The sequence below is a fragment of the Ochotona curzoniae genome, unplaced genomic scaffold (assembly GCF_017591425.1).
Source record: "Ochotona curzoniae isolate NIBS_2020 unplaced genomic scaffold, NIBS_Ocur_1.0 contig_43, whole genome shotgun sequence".
Lineage (NCBI taxonomy): Eukaryota > Metazoa > Chordata > Mammalia > Lagomorpha > Ochotonidae > Ochotona > Ochotona curzoniae.
Genome location: NW_024466218.1, coordinates 21,020,906 through 21,038,638, shown reverse-complemented (window position 1 = coordinate 21,038,638; position 17,733 = coordinate 21,020,906). Strand labels below are relative to the sequence as shown.

At 45.2% G+C, this 17,733-nt stretch overlaps 1 protein-coding gene across 3 annotated transcripts in view; it reads left to right on the top strand.

The window, feature by feature from the left end:
* DYM (dymeclin) overlaps window positions 1–17,733 on the top strand; it is a 290,990-nt gene that overhangs the window by 38,005 nt on the left and 235,252 nt on the right. For all 3 annotated transcript variants that reach the window (XM_040984988.1, XM_040984986.1, XM_040984989.1), the window contains 2 exons: window positions 2,671–2,764; window positions 3,963–4,096. In XM_040984988.1, the coding sequence (XP_040840922.1) occupies window positions 2,671–2,764; window positions 3,963–4,096 (228 nt within the window). The remainder of the gene's footprint in view (window positions 1–2,670; window positions 2,765–3,962; window positions 4,097–17,733) is intronic.

Here is a 17,733-nt window from a genome sequence, read left to right as displayed (position 1 = left end):
CTTACATGTTGTACTGCCAGGATGGTAACAATCGGGAAGGAGTGTATATGCTTCTAAAATGTTTAGTATTCTGTTAGTACTCTGTTTCAGGAAGCCCATTGGATTTTACCCTGGCTTCTGAGTTTTACCAGTTAACTTCAGTTTTTCATAAAAAATAATTCCATGAAGTTTGTGAAGATCCCTCATGTGATATAGGGAACATGCTCGAAGTCAAAAAGGAGGTGCTGGTGCTCACAGCCCTGTAACCCTGCCCGACATAGCCTTTGTTAAGATGTTTTGTGTGACTTTCTACTTTTTAAAAGTGTTAATTAATGCATTAGAATATTGTATTTCTTGATTTCTTTAAAATTTTATTTGAAAGGCAGAGTTACAGAGAGAGATGGACAGGAATAGGGGGTGGTGATTGGTCTTCTATCCACTGATTGATTTCCCAATGGCCACAAGGCCCAGACATGGGCCCATCCAAAGCCAGGAGCCAGGAGCTTCTTCCAGGTCTTCCTTTAGGTGTGTGTGTGTGTGTGTGACGGGGGGTGGGGGTGTGTGTGGAGGGGTGTGGGTGTGGGGGGTCCAAGCAATTGGGCCATCCTCCACTGCTTTCCCAGGCATGTTAGCACTAAGTTAGGTCAAAGTGGAGGAGTTGGGACTGGTAAAGCTGTGGCTTTACCTATTATGCCATAAGCCTGGCACATTTTATACTTTTTACTCAATTTTAGTTTGGATTCATTGATTGCCCCATTGAAATATTTTCAAATCCTGATTCTGCAATAACCTCCTCCCCTTTTTTTTAGACAATTAAACATTTCCAAAAAAAAAGTTTTTTTGAGAGGCCGAGGCAGAGAAACATAAAGAGGTCCTGTCAGCTAGTTTGCTCCCTAAATGTTCTCAAGGGGTCTGGGCTAGGCCGGGAGGGGAGCCCTAACCCTGAGCCAGGAATACTATCCAAGTCTCTCAAGTAGAGGGCAGGCAGCAAGCCACTTGAATTGTCACTGCTGCCCTCTAGTGTCTGTGCTGGCAAAAAGCTGAGGTTAGGAGCCAGAGCTGGGAATCCAACCCAGTGATCTCACAGAACCTGAGCACCTTAACAGCCAGGCTAAGCCACTGTTCTTCATTGAGCATATTTAATTTTATTAATTTATTTTTCTGATCTCCATAATGTGGAAACTTTTCTGTTGTCTTAGAAAGTAAACTCTGTGAGGATGAGGACTTTGGTTTACAGGTCTTTCCCTGGTGCCCATACAGTGTGGGTATGTGTGAGTAGCCCAGTAAATATCTGATGAGTGAATGAGGAAGGTACCCACAGCTTTGGTTACACCAGTTTGGCTGTTCTTTCCAGTAACACATTGTTTTGTTTTTAGAAAGGTGAACGATCACACGTGGAGTCTTGGGGTCACCATGGGCTAGTGCATGAACCGAGACTTAAGGGTTGATTCTAAATGATGGATGTAGTCATATTAACCTCAGCTTCGTTTGTTTCAGAATTTTAAGACCCACAGAGATATAGACGTAACATTACTTTTTAGAAAAGATTTGTTTTTATTTGAAAGGCAGAGTTAGACAGAAGGAGAAACAGAAGGAGAGGGACAGAGAGATAGATCTTCCATACTCTGAGTCCTTCTCCAAATGGTGGCAACGGTTGGAGCAGGGCCGGTCTGAAGTCAGGAGCTTCTTTGGAGTCTCCCACGTGGCTGCAGGAGCCCAAGCACTTGGGCCATCTGTTGCTGGTTTTCCAGGCCATTGGTTGGGAACTGGATCGCAAGTGGAGCCACCAGGACACAAACTGGCACCCTTGTGGAATGCTGGCATTGTAGGCAGACAACACAGCATTGGTCCTGAGAATATGTTCTTGAGCAGAGAACTACCTAGAAGTAAGAATATGGAAGGTGGAGAATGTTAGTGCTTCTCTCTTTAGGTCTTTCTGAGAATTAAATGAGGCTGGGCAGGTAGAGCACCTGGGGTGTGGTATTCAGTGTGTGTTCACTGTTGCTTCAGGTCTCAGGTGAGAGAACAGATGTTGGAGATGTACAGTGGCTGTTTGAGGTCCAGTGTCCAGTTAGTGACAGCCCTGATTCTGCAAACTTGAAACTCCTCCCCCAACAGTCTTTCAGTTCTTTAGGCCAGCTTCTCAGAAATGCCTACCTTTGAACTTCACAAGTCTGTGAACCAGTTCTTCAGGATTTTGACTGTTGGAATAGCTCTCCTCCAAGCCACATTGCCTTGTATGTGTACCTCTCTATTTTTCATGGGAACAATTTGTGATGATCTGAACAGATTTTTGCATTTATTATAGTCTTTGTACCAGGGACATAGATAATCAATTAAATTATTGAGTTTTTCTGTCTGCTTTCCCACAAAGATGTGCATGTGCAAATTGAGTAGTGTGTCTATTAAGTATTGCATCTTTCCTTTACAATGTTGCATTCTGAGATGAGATGGCCACTTTCTCCCATTGTTTCTATTTTCATTTTTAGATAATTTTTTGATGTTCAGAATTAAGATCAAGAAGAGCGGTTTGTCTGATTTGTCATTTTCCTAATTAGGTGTTGAAAGTACCAATAAGGTGGCACATGAGCGAATTCCATTTAACATTTGGTTTCTTAAAATGTTAGAGTATGTTCATTTTGATTTAGGTTCTGAATTTTAACTTTTTTTGAACCTTTTCTTCTCTTGCAGTTGAAAACAATCCTCGAACAGGAAATCTTGGTGCCCTGATTAAAGTCTTCCTTTCTAGAACCAAAGAACTCAAACTTTCAGCAGAATGTCAGAAGTAAGCTCGCTGATTGGCTTTCTATTTAACAGTGTAAATATTTTTAAGCTTATTGATAGAAATATATTCTATAAAAAAACTGTAAAGGAATTATTAAGGGAAAAAGGTCTTTAGTTTTATTGACTGTAGCAGTTTTAGTTCAGAATCTTAGTCACTGGGTGAAATTTTAAGTTCTGGAATGTGTTCAATTTCAACATGCTAGACCATATTTAGAAATACATCGTTTAAGAAGATTAATCGTGATGTAGATATTTTAAAAAGTCATTTCCACCATTATCACTGGTTTAAATAATGACAGCTTGACTCTTCATCCCACATTTGCCTGATTTCCTTCTGATTCTGTTGATTGGAAAATTAACCTTTCCTGCACACTCAAGCATTTTTTCCAACTATTTTTAGATGGCTTTCTCTTAAAATGATTGTTCCGTGGCTTGCTTCTAAATAAGCCGTCCTGAAGTTAATGAGCTTTTCTAGTGAGTTCAGGTAATTCATACAAATAGCAAATACTGTGCTGTGGCTGCTGCCTCATTTAAAATTTTGGTTCTATATTTTACATAGATTATGTTACCATGGAGATTTTTTTTTTTTTAATTTATTTTTATTATTTTTTCATTGGAAAGGCGGATATACAGAGAGGAGAGACAGAGAGGAAGATCTTCCATCCGATGATTCACTCCCCAAGTGAGCGCAACGGGCCGATACTATGCCGATCCGAAGCCAGGAGCCTCTTCCGGGTCTCCCACGCGGGTGCAGGGTCCCAAAGCTTTGGGCCGTCCTCGACTGCTTTCCCGGGCCACAGGCAGGGAGCTGGAAGGGAAGCGGGGCTGCCGGGATTAGAACCGGCGCCCATATGGGATCCCGGGCGTGCAAGGCGAGGCCCTTTAACCACTTGCGCCACCGCGCCGGGCCCAACCATGGAGATTTTTTTTTTAGCTTTTTCAAAAATTGCTTTTATGTGAGACAGTGATAAAGAACACTATAATAGATATCAGTTAAATTTTTTTATTAATTAGAATCTAAAATATTCAGAATGGAATGTGACCTGGAGTGTGATAGAAACCACTGTTAATCATTCTTGAGCTGCTAGAAGGTAGCGGGTTGTCCTGATGTTACAAATGGGCAGGCAGGATGGCCGAGAAGTTCTTTCCTAGAAAGAAACTGACAGACTCGTGCATGTCTTTGCTTTTTTCCTTTCTAGCCACATCTTCATTTGGCAGACCCACAATGCCTTGTTTATTATTTGCTGTTTGCTGAAAGTGTTCATCTGTGAAATGTCAGAGGAGGAATTACAGCTTCATTTTACTTATGAAGACAAGTCTCCTGGCAGTTACAGTGAGTATTGCTTTTGAAGATGCTTTGGATGTAGCATGTGCAATGCATTAGGAGAAGAGTATAATTTTCATTTTCATTTTTATAAATGACCTGGCACTGTCCCTGTTTATTTTCCTGTATTAATTTAAATGAGCCAAGACGTCCAGAGATTTTTCTTTTCTCTTTTGATAAGTGAGCCAGTAGGATTGAAGCTTCTGTTTATTTTGACTTCATGCTTGTCTAAGGAGGAATTAAAATAAAAATACAACTCAGTGTTCATTTTTTTTTTTGAGAAAATAGAAGTGATTTAAAACAATTAATAGACAATATACTATTTATTGTGTATTTTTTTGAGAGAGAGCACAACGGGGAGTGTTGCCATCTTGCCTCAGATGCTGGCCAATGGCTGCAGGTTGGGCAGCCACAGCCAAGGTGGGAGAGAACCCAATCCGGGCCTCCCCTGGAGGGTACAGGAGCCCGACTGAGCCCTCACTGCTGCCGCCCAGGGTTTGCATCAGCTAGAGGCTGGAATCAGGAGCCGGAGCCAGGTGTCAGGCCCCGGCCGTCTGCTGTCCGATGGAGGGACATGGCATCCAACCTGAGTCTTGCCCCACAGACCAGATGCCCTGCCAGGGGTGGGTATGTTGTAAGGGACAGTACAAATCAGAGCTGTAGGGGTGCTCCATGCTGCTTTCCTAGGGCAGATCATTCTAGGTCTGTGTGTCTTTGGGGCTGCTTTATTGGAAAGAATTCAGGAACGGTTTTATGGTGCTCGAGTACGTCTCCCTGACCTGAAGAACCTGGTATTAATGAGGTGGATGGATTCCCTGCCACCTTTTTGTGTCAGTAGTTTTTGAGACCGAAGATCTGCTTCATTTCTCAGCCCTAAAGCCTATAGCCTGGGAAATAAACTGGCAGGCTAGCACTATTAACAACTGATGACACATGGGGAAGGCCGAGCTTTCATCTCCTTTTCATGCTAGCATGCCTCTAAAGGGCTGAGACTGTTTTGCTTCCACTTGTCTGAGTTCTGTGTTAAAATACATCTCTGACCTGAATCTGCTTCCAGGGGGTCACGTATGTGGCTCTCAGGCCTGTATTGCCAATGCTTGCGAGGTTGGTGTTGGAAAAATTCTAATGTCTTATGTTTCTCCTTGAGATCTGTGTGCTAGGTGGGATTCATGTATTTATCACTTCTCCTTTTGTACTCCTTGGACTGTCTCTCCACTGTGGTGCTGGCACTGGCATTTAGATGTCAGAATCAGAGGAAAGAAGCCCAGGAAATATTTACTATTCACCCAGACTCAATTCAGTGTATGTCCACTTTTCAGTACAGCTCTGACCACTGGTGAAATATTTCTGAACTACTAAACATTTGTATAAGCTGTGTAACTGGGCGGGGAAAGGGAAGGTTCTGTAGAAAGTTGGCCCTTTATGCACTTAAACATTTTTTAAAGCCATTTTTAGGTAGCCAATGTCTTACAGAAGTTGTAGTTATTATTATTTAAAAGTATCTGAAAATTAGGTGACTATGTCTCATTTTAAACAACTGAAAAGACATGTTACAACAAAAGAGTTAACTTTTAAAAAAATTCTATTTATTTATTTGAAAGTCAGAATTATAGAGGGGGAGAAGCACAGAGCCAGAGAGATCTTCTACTAGGTCATTCCCTCATGGCTGGTGCTGGGCCAGGCTGAAGCCATAATGCAGGAACTCCATCTGGTCTCCCATTTGACTGTCAGGGACCCAGCACTTGGGCTATCCTTTACTGCTTTCCCTGTACATTGGAAGGGAGCTTAATTGGTAGTAAAGCAACTGGGACTTGAACTGGCATTGCTATAGAAAGGCGGTTTCCCAGGCTGGGTCTTAACTTGCTGTGCCATATCACTGGCCCCGATGTAGTTTCTTTCCAAGTCATCCTGGTAGAGTCACCGTGTGTTCTTTTCTCATCCAAGTTGCCCGTGTGTGATGTTAGAGAAGCTTCCTGCCCACACCATTGGATGTGGATGACAGCCAGGTCATCCTTTCCAAGGTTCCTTTGAGCCTTTTGCAGGGCAAGTGGTGTTGGACAAATAGACTGTCAACTTCTGACTTCTGTGGTCTCTTTCTCCATTCTCATTCCCAGTGAATTTCCACATTCCAGAAGGGCGTGCTTCTCCACCCATCCTTGGAGATGTGACTTGCAGCTTCCCATTCCTGCAGCTGGCCAGCTTGATGGCCATTTTGTAGGAACATCCTTCCAATTCCTTCCCTTTCTGTGAAGTCAGAATGCCACCCAGTGCTTCTCCAGGTAGTGTGGAAATGGAAAGGTGGCAAACACCACAGGGAAGGAATTCTCTGTCAGGGCTGTGAGCGGACTGTGTGGGACCTTCCCCAGGCAAGAGCTGTTCTTTTGCCTTAGCCTGAAGTTTGTAAACTGGCTAGAATATGCCAGAATTTACATATGCATAATCTCCTAAATACATAGATAGATGAGCCAGATCTCATTTAGATTTGAACAAAATATGAGCAGTCTTCAGTTTCCGGGGAAAATCTTCTTCTGTAACGAGGCTGGGCTGCTGTGAGCTGAGTTTATCCTTGAGTTTCGTCCTTCAGAGTGCACTGAATGAGAAATGCTGGACTTGTTTGTTTTTTCAAGCATTCTGAAGTTTCTCTGCTAACAGATGATGTAGTTGACTGGTTGCAAGGAAGCTAACTTGTGCATTCTACTCTCCCTTTAAAGTTGTTATCCTTGTTTCATGGCTAAAGTGTGATCATCTGAACTGTGATATTATTGCTGAATTAAGCATACATGCTCATATTAATTTTAGCATTTTTATGCTTTTTATGTATGTTTTATTACTGCTTCTGCTCTAGAAAATACATTCCATGGACCATGGAAACTCACTCAGGTTTTTTTTTTTTAAGGATTTGTTTTATTTATTTGAAAGAGAGAGCAGGGAGAGTTATTCTATCTGCTGGCTTATTCTCCAACAGCTACAGCAACTGGGGGTAGGCCAGGTTAAAGCCAGGAGCTTCTTCTTGGTCTCCCACATCGCTGCAAGGGTCCAAGCACTTGGGCCATCATCTGCTGCTTTCCTAGGCACATTAGTGGGAAACTCAGTTTAAAGTGGAGCAGCCAGGGCGCAAACTGGTGGCAGTGGAATTCCAGCATTACAGTCCGAGGTTTAGCTTGTTATATCACAGCGCTGGCCCCTCGTTCAGTGTTACCTAGTTCCAATTTTGTGTTGGTATGAATTGCTACCTAATTAACTGTGTGTGTTGGCAAGGCAGATAATCAAATACTGTTGATGCCATTAAAATCACTAGATTTCAAGTCATGCTGTATTCCAACTTATTAAGAACGAATTCCTATAATTAAAGGGTAAGAGGCAAATATTTGGCCTGGTAGTTAAGGCATTGCTGGGGATTTCCATATCTCACCACGTGGTCTCTGGGTTCCAGTTCCAGCTACGCTCCTGGTTCTAGCTCACTTCTGCTTCAGACCTTGGGAGGCAGCATGTGATGGCTTGATTGATTGGGTCTCTTTCTATATGCCAGATCAAGGCCGAGTTTCTGGCTTTCGGCTTTGGCCTGGTCCACACTGCTTATTGCAGGTGTTTAGGGAGTGAACCAGCAGGCACATGGTTTCTCTCTCACTTTACCTTTCAGTTACATTAATAACACTTTTTTTTTCCCGAAAGTGGATAAAATGACAGCATCGTGTGTGTGTGTGTGTGTGTGTGTGTATGGGTGTGGGGGAAGGAGTTGTGAGTTGTGTGGGTACTGCTGCTCTGTGTTTATTTCCTTTTGGAGCAAATGCTTGCCTTGCTCCTTCTCAGGGTTCGTTGTGGATCACTTGTTCGGGTGCGTGGGTTCTGTTGGCTCTCCCGAGCAGGTTCTCTGCAGGAAAGGCGGACCTGTGGCAGGAAGGTCTGTTAAGCTCTGCATGGGAAGCACACACAGCCATCCTGCAGTTTTAGAGATCGCACTTTAGTCATCTTACCAATGCTTGTTTCAATCAATCATAAAAGTCTTTTGCTCCACATTTGTTTAATGGTACTGAAAAACCAGGACCACTTCTGTTTTCTCCTGAGCTGGCATCAGAGGCAAAATCCATTTCCTTGGTCTGTCTCATTCACTAAGAAGGAAAGGAATGTAGCCAACACCTTTTCAATACAAGTAGATCTTTTGTGGAACTTGATCTTTCTGAGTCCATGCCATGGTCTGTAATACACCCTTTAATTGTATGGTATAGCCATAGACTTGATCAGGAGTTTTCAGAAAATTAATTAATTAAATTAAATTGATAGATGAGAAATCTTATGGAATTTTGAGTCATGAATGTTAAGAACTGTTTATCTCAAAGGAACTATTGTTGAGAAGTATGCAGAATTAATTTAGTATGGCTGTCTCCAAACTGTCACTTTCACAGTTGTTTGCCTTCAGCATTGAGTTTTCAGAGCTTGTGCTTTTTATATGGAGTTTGAGTTTTATGAGATGATTTTGTGTTTAATTTACTGTGTTCATAACTAGCTTTCTGTATTTGTGAAACACACGGTTGTTTATACAGACTTATGATGAGAATCATCTCTGGCATGTGTTGGTTTTGACAGTGCCAGCCTTCGTGGCTGTACCAGCAGTGCCAACAGCACAGCCCTGCTTGGTGAGCTGCATACCGTGCAGAGAGTTCCGGAAGGGTGGGGTGACTGTACCCCCGGGAGGTCCCCCAACATGGTCCAGCCAACACCTGCACACTAAGCACCTTTGCTGTAGTATGCACTAGAGATTATGCATATTTTGTACTTTAATAAATTAATTTTTATTTTACTATGAAATTCATTTCCATTGCTTAACATTGAGTAAATTGACACCCTTGAGAGTTACATTGTATTAAAAATATTTATTTTTATTTGAAAGGTATATTCACAGATAATGGGGGAGGGAGGAAAGGTGGAAGAGAGAGAGAGATTTTCTACCCACTGTTTGACTCCTTTAATGGCCGTAATGACCGGAGCTGGACTGGTCTAAATCCAAGATCCTGAAACTTCTTCTGGGTCTCTTGTGTGGGTACAGAGGTACAAACACTTGGGCCATCCTCCACTGCTTTTCCCAGGCACAGTAGCAGGGAGTCAGGTTGGAAGTGGAGCAGCTAGGACTTGAACTGGTGCCCATATGGGATGCTGGCACTGAAGGCAGAACTTCACTTACTGTGTCATGGCACTGGCCCCTCAGCCAAGTTTAAGATGTGTGGTTTGCTGTTGTGCATCCTAGGTGACCTGATGTAAGGATGGATAAAGTGACATCTTTATGAGCCATGGACTGTGTGGTCAAGATGATTGTCACTCTGTAATAACCTTTTGGGCAGTCTGATAATGGGTGATTTTTTGTGGGTTCTGACTGTGCCCTTCAGTGTGCAATTGGCCAGGGTTTTAAACAGGCTCTTTGATATTGCTCTTTTCATTGATAATCATACCTACTGTTGGTCCATCAGCTTAAATCCAACGAATATGGCTTAGTAGAGATGCACGGTTTGGGCACGTGTAGCTACTTTGGTCCTAGTCTTACGTGTTTTTTCATCAGATGGATATATTTCATTGTCAGATGTTTGGGTCCGTGTTCTTTTTTCCGACACAAGGATTCCAGGATGAGATGCACAGAGGAATAGATTTGTTAATAGCCAAGGAAAGCATGTATTTGAGAGGGAGTGTGGGCAGGCTTGAGAGTGAGGTGTGCCCAGTGAGGTTCAGGTCTATGATCTGGAGGCCTAGGATGTGGAGTCTGGGGCCGGATTTAACTCCATATTCATAGCGGGTGGTGTTTTGGGGTGGGAGCTGAGTATCCTTCCCTCCCTCCCTTCTTGCCTCTTTTGAAAGTCTTAAAAGTATCATGGTGTCATGCGGGTTATAAGGCTAGACGTATGAGCTGGAGTGATTTGGGTATGATGATAAAATAGGCTGTCTGTCCTCGTGAGGATGTGCACAGCAGCCCTGTTACATATTTTCAGCTGGTGTTGGTTTAGAGTGGTGGCATCACAGAAATTGTAGTTTTCTGCAGCAGAGAATCGGGGTTTGAGTGTAGTTGGCAGGGTTGCTGGGAGTGGCTGGTGGCCTTAGTTCCACCTCTTTGCTGTAACTACTTTTTTAGTCTGTGTCAGCTGGACATTCCTACTACTAATCACTGGTTTAAACCCTTTTTCTGTTTTCTACCAATTTCTTTTTACAATTTATGAAAATAAAATAAAATTAAATGATTATTTAAAAACTGCTAAATAGGAAAAAGCAGAACCTTGCTCTGCTACTACTGTTGGAAATGCCCATTTAGCCAACTGCTGAGTGACTGGATTGGGCGTGCTGGGAATGTTTAGGGTGGTAATACCCAGTAGCGCAGGCTGTTTGAAGGCGGAAGTTGCAGAAGTCAGGGACCATCTGCAAACGATTGAGCGCAGTCTGCCCAGGCATCCCAGGTATGTTGGCTGCGGGGAGGGTGCAGCCTTTTTCTTTGTTCCAATCTTGGGTAATGCTGCTGTGATCACATGGATATTGCTGGCATTTTCAATGAAGTGGTCTTTATGAAAGTAACGTGAGTGTCAGGAAACACTCTGTAACCTAAATTTGGGAAGCTTTTGTATTGGAATATTTCCCCTTAGGCTGTGTGTGTGTGTGTGATGTGGTAGCAGGTTGTTAGAGAGAAGTGGTGTCATTTTGTGAGGTTAGCTCTTTCCATTTTGCAGGCCTTTGAGGATTAACCAGAAGGGACAAAGGCAGCCCTAGGCAATATGATAAGGTTCTATCAAGTTTTTTCCATTTTCTTCTTGCCTTCAAGATGAGTTTCCTTTCTTTGTCTTGGTATTATATTTCTTTCTTGCCTGGGTAATAGCAGATATTTATTTTACATTTTGTGACTCATAAATACATTTTATTTAAAAAAAATTGCTAGATCTGTATTTTTTTGTTTGTGACACAGGAAAGAACTGCTATTTCCTAGTTCATCTTTTTTTTCCTTTTACTTTGAAAAACAGATTTGCAGAGAGGAAAGACAGAAACAAAGTCTTTCATCTGCTGGATCACTGTCCAAATGTTGGCAAAGGCTGGAGCTGAGCTAATCTGAAGCTGGGAACCCAGAGCTCTTTCCACATCTCCCATGTGGCTGTAGGGTCCCAAGGATTAGGCCATCCTGTGTTGCTTTCCCAGGCCATAAGCAGAGACCTTGATGGGAAATGGAGTAGCTGGGACACCAACCAGCACCCGTCTGGGATGCTGGTGCCACAGGGTGAAGGATTACCCTGTTGAGCCATGACGCTGCCTCTTCCCACTCCCCAGGCCCCCAACTTTTTGCAGTTGCTTGGGTTGGGTCACGCTGAAGCCAGGAGCTGAGGACTTGGTCTGTGTCCCTCATAAGTGTCAGGGACCCATGCAATGGAGCCGTTGCTGCCATCACCTGGAGTGCACATTCGCAAGAAGCTGGCAACTGGAGCCAGGCACTCTGGTGTGGAACTGGGTGTCACACCTGCTGGTCGAACTGCTCCAGCGAGCAGCCACTCTGGTCCGTTGTTCTGAATGCTAAGGAGTGTGTGTAAGCATGCTGCTTGTTTTTGCAAATGCTTTGATGCCTCCCTTCTTCCTGTGTTCTGTGCTGTTGACTGCACGTATTTGATCTTGATCGGAACCCTGACATCCAGGCTGCGATTCACATTTGCTTTTTAAGGGGTCCAGGGCCCACGGCCCGTCCCACCTGCTGGCACAGCAGCTTCCTGCTCAGGTTCAGGTTCCCCTCCTTGCCACTGCCGAAGACCTCCCCAGGAGCAGGCATTTGTCCCTCAGTTCATGCTGCTGAGCTTGCCTCTCAGTGACTTACTGGAGATTTGCCCCGGATTCGCATCGGTTTATTTGCTTGTGATTGTTGTTTTTGGTTATGGTGTTGGGGTCCTTGGAGATTTCCTTTCCTTTCTGGAAACCCATCAGTGCACAACGAGGAGTGACTTTGGCCAAGGACTAGTTGTTTTGTAGAGGAGTGTTCATTGGCTTCATGGTTCCACCATGCTGGTGCCAGGGAAGGCAGTGAGTTGCCTCCTAAGAATGCTTTGTGTATTTATTTTTTAAATGATGGAGGAAACCATTGGAGATCGAGGCTCTGGGGACAGAAGCCACAAAGGGAAAAATGACTGGAGGCAGGCTGGGGAAGGGAGGTGCTTGGAGAGGGCGCCACCTGCTGGAGCAGGCTCTGGCACTGTTAGTGCAGCTCTGGGGCATGGGTGAGAGGTGCTGGCCCCACTGCATGTCCTTGAGATAGAAATGTTCAGAGAGATGGAGAGGGAAAGGCAATGTTAAAAATGCATTGGAAGCTGCAAGATTGAGTGACAGTGAGCTTCACTGATCGGGGGAAGCAGAAAGTAGAGTGCCTGCATGGCTGGAGAACTCGAGAAAGAGATTCTCGGCTCGGAGACCCTGAAAGGCTTAGGTCACGGAAGCGCCAGTGTCTTTGATGCAGACAACCAGGGTGGCTTGTGAGAGCATCGCGCCTGAGCTGCTTGCCTCTGTTATGCAGCGGTGGGGCTACCTCTCGGTCCCCACCCTGGCACTGGTAGTCTGGTCTCCATGGAGGCTGAGCCTGGAGGCCTCCCAGCTCTAAGGCACAATAGGCTTGAGGTATTGACCTCCTGGGCACAGGCCTGAGGGTGAGGACTGCTGGGAGTCTGGAGGGATCCACCCAGCTTTTTCCCATCCGAAGCAACAGGACTGCCAGTGCAGGAGCCTCATTCATTTTTTAATCCTCAGTGAACAAAACCATTATGCCCTGCAGGCTGTGCCCGTTCCAGCTGGGCTTCCCAGCAATGTGGCCTCTGTGGCAGGTACAGGTACACAGGGAGCCAGCCATCCCAAACAGTTGAACCAGCAGCTGACTTGTATTCTCTCTATCCAAGAGAGAATAAAATCATGGAGGAGGAAATTTGTGGGAGCAAATTGAAAAATCCTTGATGTGCTTGTGCCTCTGTAACACAACCAATTTCCTTTCCCTTGTCGTCTGGCTTAAAACCTTTTAAAAATGCTTTCTTTGGAGTTGCCTTCAAAATCTGTGGCGTGTTCAGCTTGCTAAACTCCCATGGAGGTAAATTCCCTGAAGCTCATGGGGTTTTTTCAGCTGGCTGAGTTGGGTGGGCTTCCATGGCCCCTCTTTTGTCTGCTGGAGGTTGTCCCTGGGGACTGGGACAGACTGTAGCTTGGAAGGAATCCCTGAAATTGTACAGGGAGTGGCTGTGTGCCTTTTGTCCTGTTTTTGTTTCAATATAAAATTTTACAGTGTAACTCCTTTGGCTACAGGCAGGTGAGCTATACAAAAAACAAACAAACCCCCCCCCCAAAACAAAGCAGTGATAGAACCAAGTGACTTAGAGCGAAAAGAAAGCCTGCATTTAGTCCTTTAAGACACGAGACTAGTCAGGTGTCGGTGCAGATAAACTGAGGGCCTGCAGGAGCTCTGGGGTTGTTCTGTAGCCCTACAAAGCAGGCTGTCATTTTTATTTTTCCCCCTTGATTTTTCTCTTTATGTTTTCAGTGGGGCAAAATCAGTTGAACTTTACTCATTGATCCAACTAATAATCAAACCTATCCTATTATCGTTTAGGATAATTAGGAACATTTCTGGTTTCCTGCAGTTGTGGCAATAGTACTATGTTACCGAGATGGTGAAGACTACAGTCATTATTATAACTACTGTAATGGACTGAAATGTAAATCTATTTTTTTTTCTAAGAGAGTCATTGTGGTCTTCTTTATGATTATTTTATAGCATTTGTGTGATTCTTAATGTCTTAGAATAATTCCAGCATTAGCTTCAGAATTAAACCTGGCAACACTGCAGACTATCACTGTTTTCTGATGTGGTTTAGCGAGGTTTCATGTGCCCTGAGGCAGTCAGCTTGTCCTGAGTTGGTCAGGCTGTGTGTCAGTCAGTCTGCTGGTGCGTCCGTCTTGCAGCCTCATGTTTGGCAGAGAAGTTTTGGGTGGCGGTGAGAAGCTGGAAGCTTGACTTTGTGAATGCAGAGAGAACAACCCCTGTTCGTTCTGTTCTCTTTTAACATTGTTTTTGATCATTGCAGCTAGCCTGATTTAAGTGCCCAGTATCTTTTTTTGTTTGTTTGTTTTTTTTTCTGGTTGAACTTTGTTTTTCCTTTGATTCCAACAGAATTTTCCTGTCCTTTGCTTTGCTCTAAGCACAAGACAGGAGTGATGTCTCAGCATTGGTCCCAAACAGGTGTCCTGTAGAACACACTGGCCCTGCAGCTTGGGCTTGGCTGTAGATTATTAGAGACACATTGTGATCCGTCCTTGCTCCTTCCTTTAGTTAACCACAGAGGGCCCAGGGAAGTGCTACAGGGACAGGATCGAAATGTCAGTCATCATGTTTTCTAGAACAGTGGCTGGAGTGGTTTATGTTTATTCATTGGATTAAATGGTTCCTGGGTTGGGTACCTAAAAAGTCAAGGACTTTTAAGACTGAGAGCAGTCAAAGGAGAAATGTTCTCTCCTTAAGAGAAGAGTGGGCATTTGGTGCAGTGGCTAAGTCACTGCTGGGGATGCTGGTGCACCTGTCAATCTTCACTTCTCATCCAGCTTCCTGCTGACATGCCCCTGGGAGGCAGTGGTTGATGGCTCAGGCAGGTCAGTCCCTGCAACTCCCATTGTGGGCCATAGCTTCTGTTGGGTAGCATGTGGTTCAGGCCTGGGTGTTGGTCAGGTCAGGCAAGGTAACTCCACCCATTGGCAAGTGTGTGGGGGTGGTCCTGGAGGGAGGTGGACTGTGCAGGGTCAGGCCAAACCTTAGTACACTAGCATGTGCAGGAGCCAGGCTGGAGTGTGGGTCGTGCTGGGCTAGGCTATCATACCTACTGATTTGCATGAGCCAGGGCTAGGCTGCAGCACCTACTAGACTGGCCAGGGCTAGGCTGCAGCACAAACCAGTGAGAATTGGTACTGGGGGCAGGCTGGGTCAGGCCAGGGTATGGCACCTGCTGGCAAATGCTGAGTGAGGCGGGCTATGCCACACTGGGCCACGGCATGCACGTAGCACACGTGGCCCTGTTGGGGGTGGTGTGTGCCTAGAAGGGGACAATGCGGGGGCTCCCATGCTAGGCCGCTGCCCCTGTTGGTGAGTGTGAGAACCTGGATTTGGGGCAGACTGACTGGCAGGGCTATAACACCTCTTGGCCTGCATGTGAGCTGGGTTCAAGGAAGAGCCAGGCTGGGCTAACTGGCTGTACCCACTGGTACATGCATGAGCCAGAGTTAGTGCAGGCTGGTTAGGCTTTGCCACAGCATCAGCTGGCAAGTGCTAGGACTTGGAAAAATCCTATCAAACATTATTACAGAATCACCTGGAGAGTACAAGATCTGAGACTGGGAGTGTATCCAGTAGGGAAACTGTGGGCACCTCTCTAATGGGCTGCAACTCCACCGGTGAACATGAGAACCAGGGCTGGGGGCGGGCCTGGCTAGACAGGCAGTGTTACCCACCAGCATGAGTGTGGGCTAGGTAGTGGGGCTGGTAGAGTCGAGCTAGGCTTCAATGCCTATTGACATGTATGAGAGCTGAATGGGGTGTGGGGCAGACTGAACCAGTCTGCTGTACTTACTGGCAAGCGTAGGAACCAGGGCTGGGGGTGGGCCTGGAGTGGTTATCAGGAATGAGGCTGTAGTTCCTGCTGGTATACTTGGGGACTGAGTGTGAGGTGGAAAGGGATGGGCTGGGCCACCTATTGGATTATGTAAGAGATGGGACTAGAGACAGAAGCAACCTAGCAATTGCAACCACCAGATATGCATAAGCTGATTGGGGTGTCGGGCTGATCCGGACCCTGTAGTGGCAAGCAAACGCAAGAATCAGGTCTGGGATCACACTTCAGATGAGGTTTCTTTGGGGATCCCCCAACTGAACCGCTGTCTTGAAATTCAACCATGGGAGAATTGCAGGATCTGTGTTCTAACTATAGAGTGTATGTGTTAGAGCTGGGCCTCCTCTTAGATGGAGCAGTGGACGGCATACCCAGATGCACATGGAGGATATGGCAGTCCACTGGGGCCTGCAGAGGGCATCTGGTACCACAACAGAGGAAGGAGGACAGAACAGATTGGTCAACTACCCAGCCAAATGTTGGCAGCAAGTATCTGGGCAAATAGAGACTCTGAGGTGGACTGTGTCAGCCAGTGGACCTTGGAAGGACATCCTCATACCTGGATCGGCGAGATAGACAACATTTCAGAACTGTTGAAGCTACTTGAGTAGAACCCTCCGGACATGCTCCACATCAGGAACCCTTGGATGACATCAGGTGGCTGTTCCCCATCCCCAGGCACTGGAGTGGTTGGGAGGCTGGGTGAGGCTTCTCCCTTATCTCCCCCTCTCCCCCAGATACAGGAGAAAGAAAAAAAGACTTGGAAACAGTTGTCTCATCTACTTTCCCCTAACCCTTAACCTTCGACTCTTCCCACCCTAATCAACTATGTAAACATCATCAAAAATAAAATTTAAAAAATGTGATATAGTATGAATGCTTAACAGTTTTCACTTGATATACAATTGTTTATTTCTAGTTTAGTCCAGAAACAAGAATATTAGATTCTAAGATTTTTAGAAAAGATTTATTTATTTTTACTACAAAGTTAGAATACAGAGAGAAGGAGAGATAGGGAGGAAGATCTTCCATCTGCTGGTTCACTCCCCGAGTGGCTACAACGGCTGGAGCTGTGCCGATCTGAAGCCAGGAGCCAGGAGCTTCTTCCAGGTCTCCCATGCAGGTGCAGGGTCCCAAGGCTTTGGGCCGTCCTTGACTGCTTTCCCAGGCCACAAGCAGGGAGTTGGATGGCCAGTGGGGCTGCTGTGGTTAGAACCAGTGCCCATATGGGATCCCAGTGCATTCAGGGCAAGGACTTTAACCTCTGTGTTACTGCTCTGGACCCAGATTCTAAGATTGTTAAAAATAAATTTAAGTCCTCAGCTTTTTATTGGATAGTCATATATACAGATTATACAGCTTTTGGCTGATCTTGACTTGCTTTCCCAGGCCACAAGCAGGGAACTGGATGGGAAACGGGGGCCACAGGGACGTGGATTAGTGCATGCAAGGCGAGAACTTTAGCCACTAGGCTACTGCGCCGGGCCCTAGTACTCAGAAATTTTAACTGCAAGTTGCTGCTGCAGTGGCTTTTATTTTAAAATTTGTTTGTTTATTTATTTAACAGAGTTAAAGGGACAGATTTTCTATCCACTGATTCACTCTCCAGATACCCACAATGGCCAGGTGTGGGCCATGCTGAAGCCAGGGGCCGGGAGTTTCATCTGGGTCTCCCACATAGGTAGCAGGGGCCTAAATGCTTGGACTGTCCTTTGTTGCTTTCCCAGGCCATTAGCAGGGTGCTGTACCAGAAGAGGAGCAGCCAGGGCACCAGGCCGCATGGATGCCCATGTCACTTGCAGGTGGTGGCTTCACACCTGCTGTGCCGCAGTGCCGGTCCTGGAAGTTGCTTCTTTTTGTCTTTTGTTGTATGTTACCTTATGTGTTACACTTTGCACTTAATGTGCTTAATATTATCTTTTATTACTTAAGAAATTTATTATAGAACTATGAATCTACTCATTCACTAACCTGGCTGTGAATTTGAGGTCATGATTTGAATATACA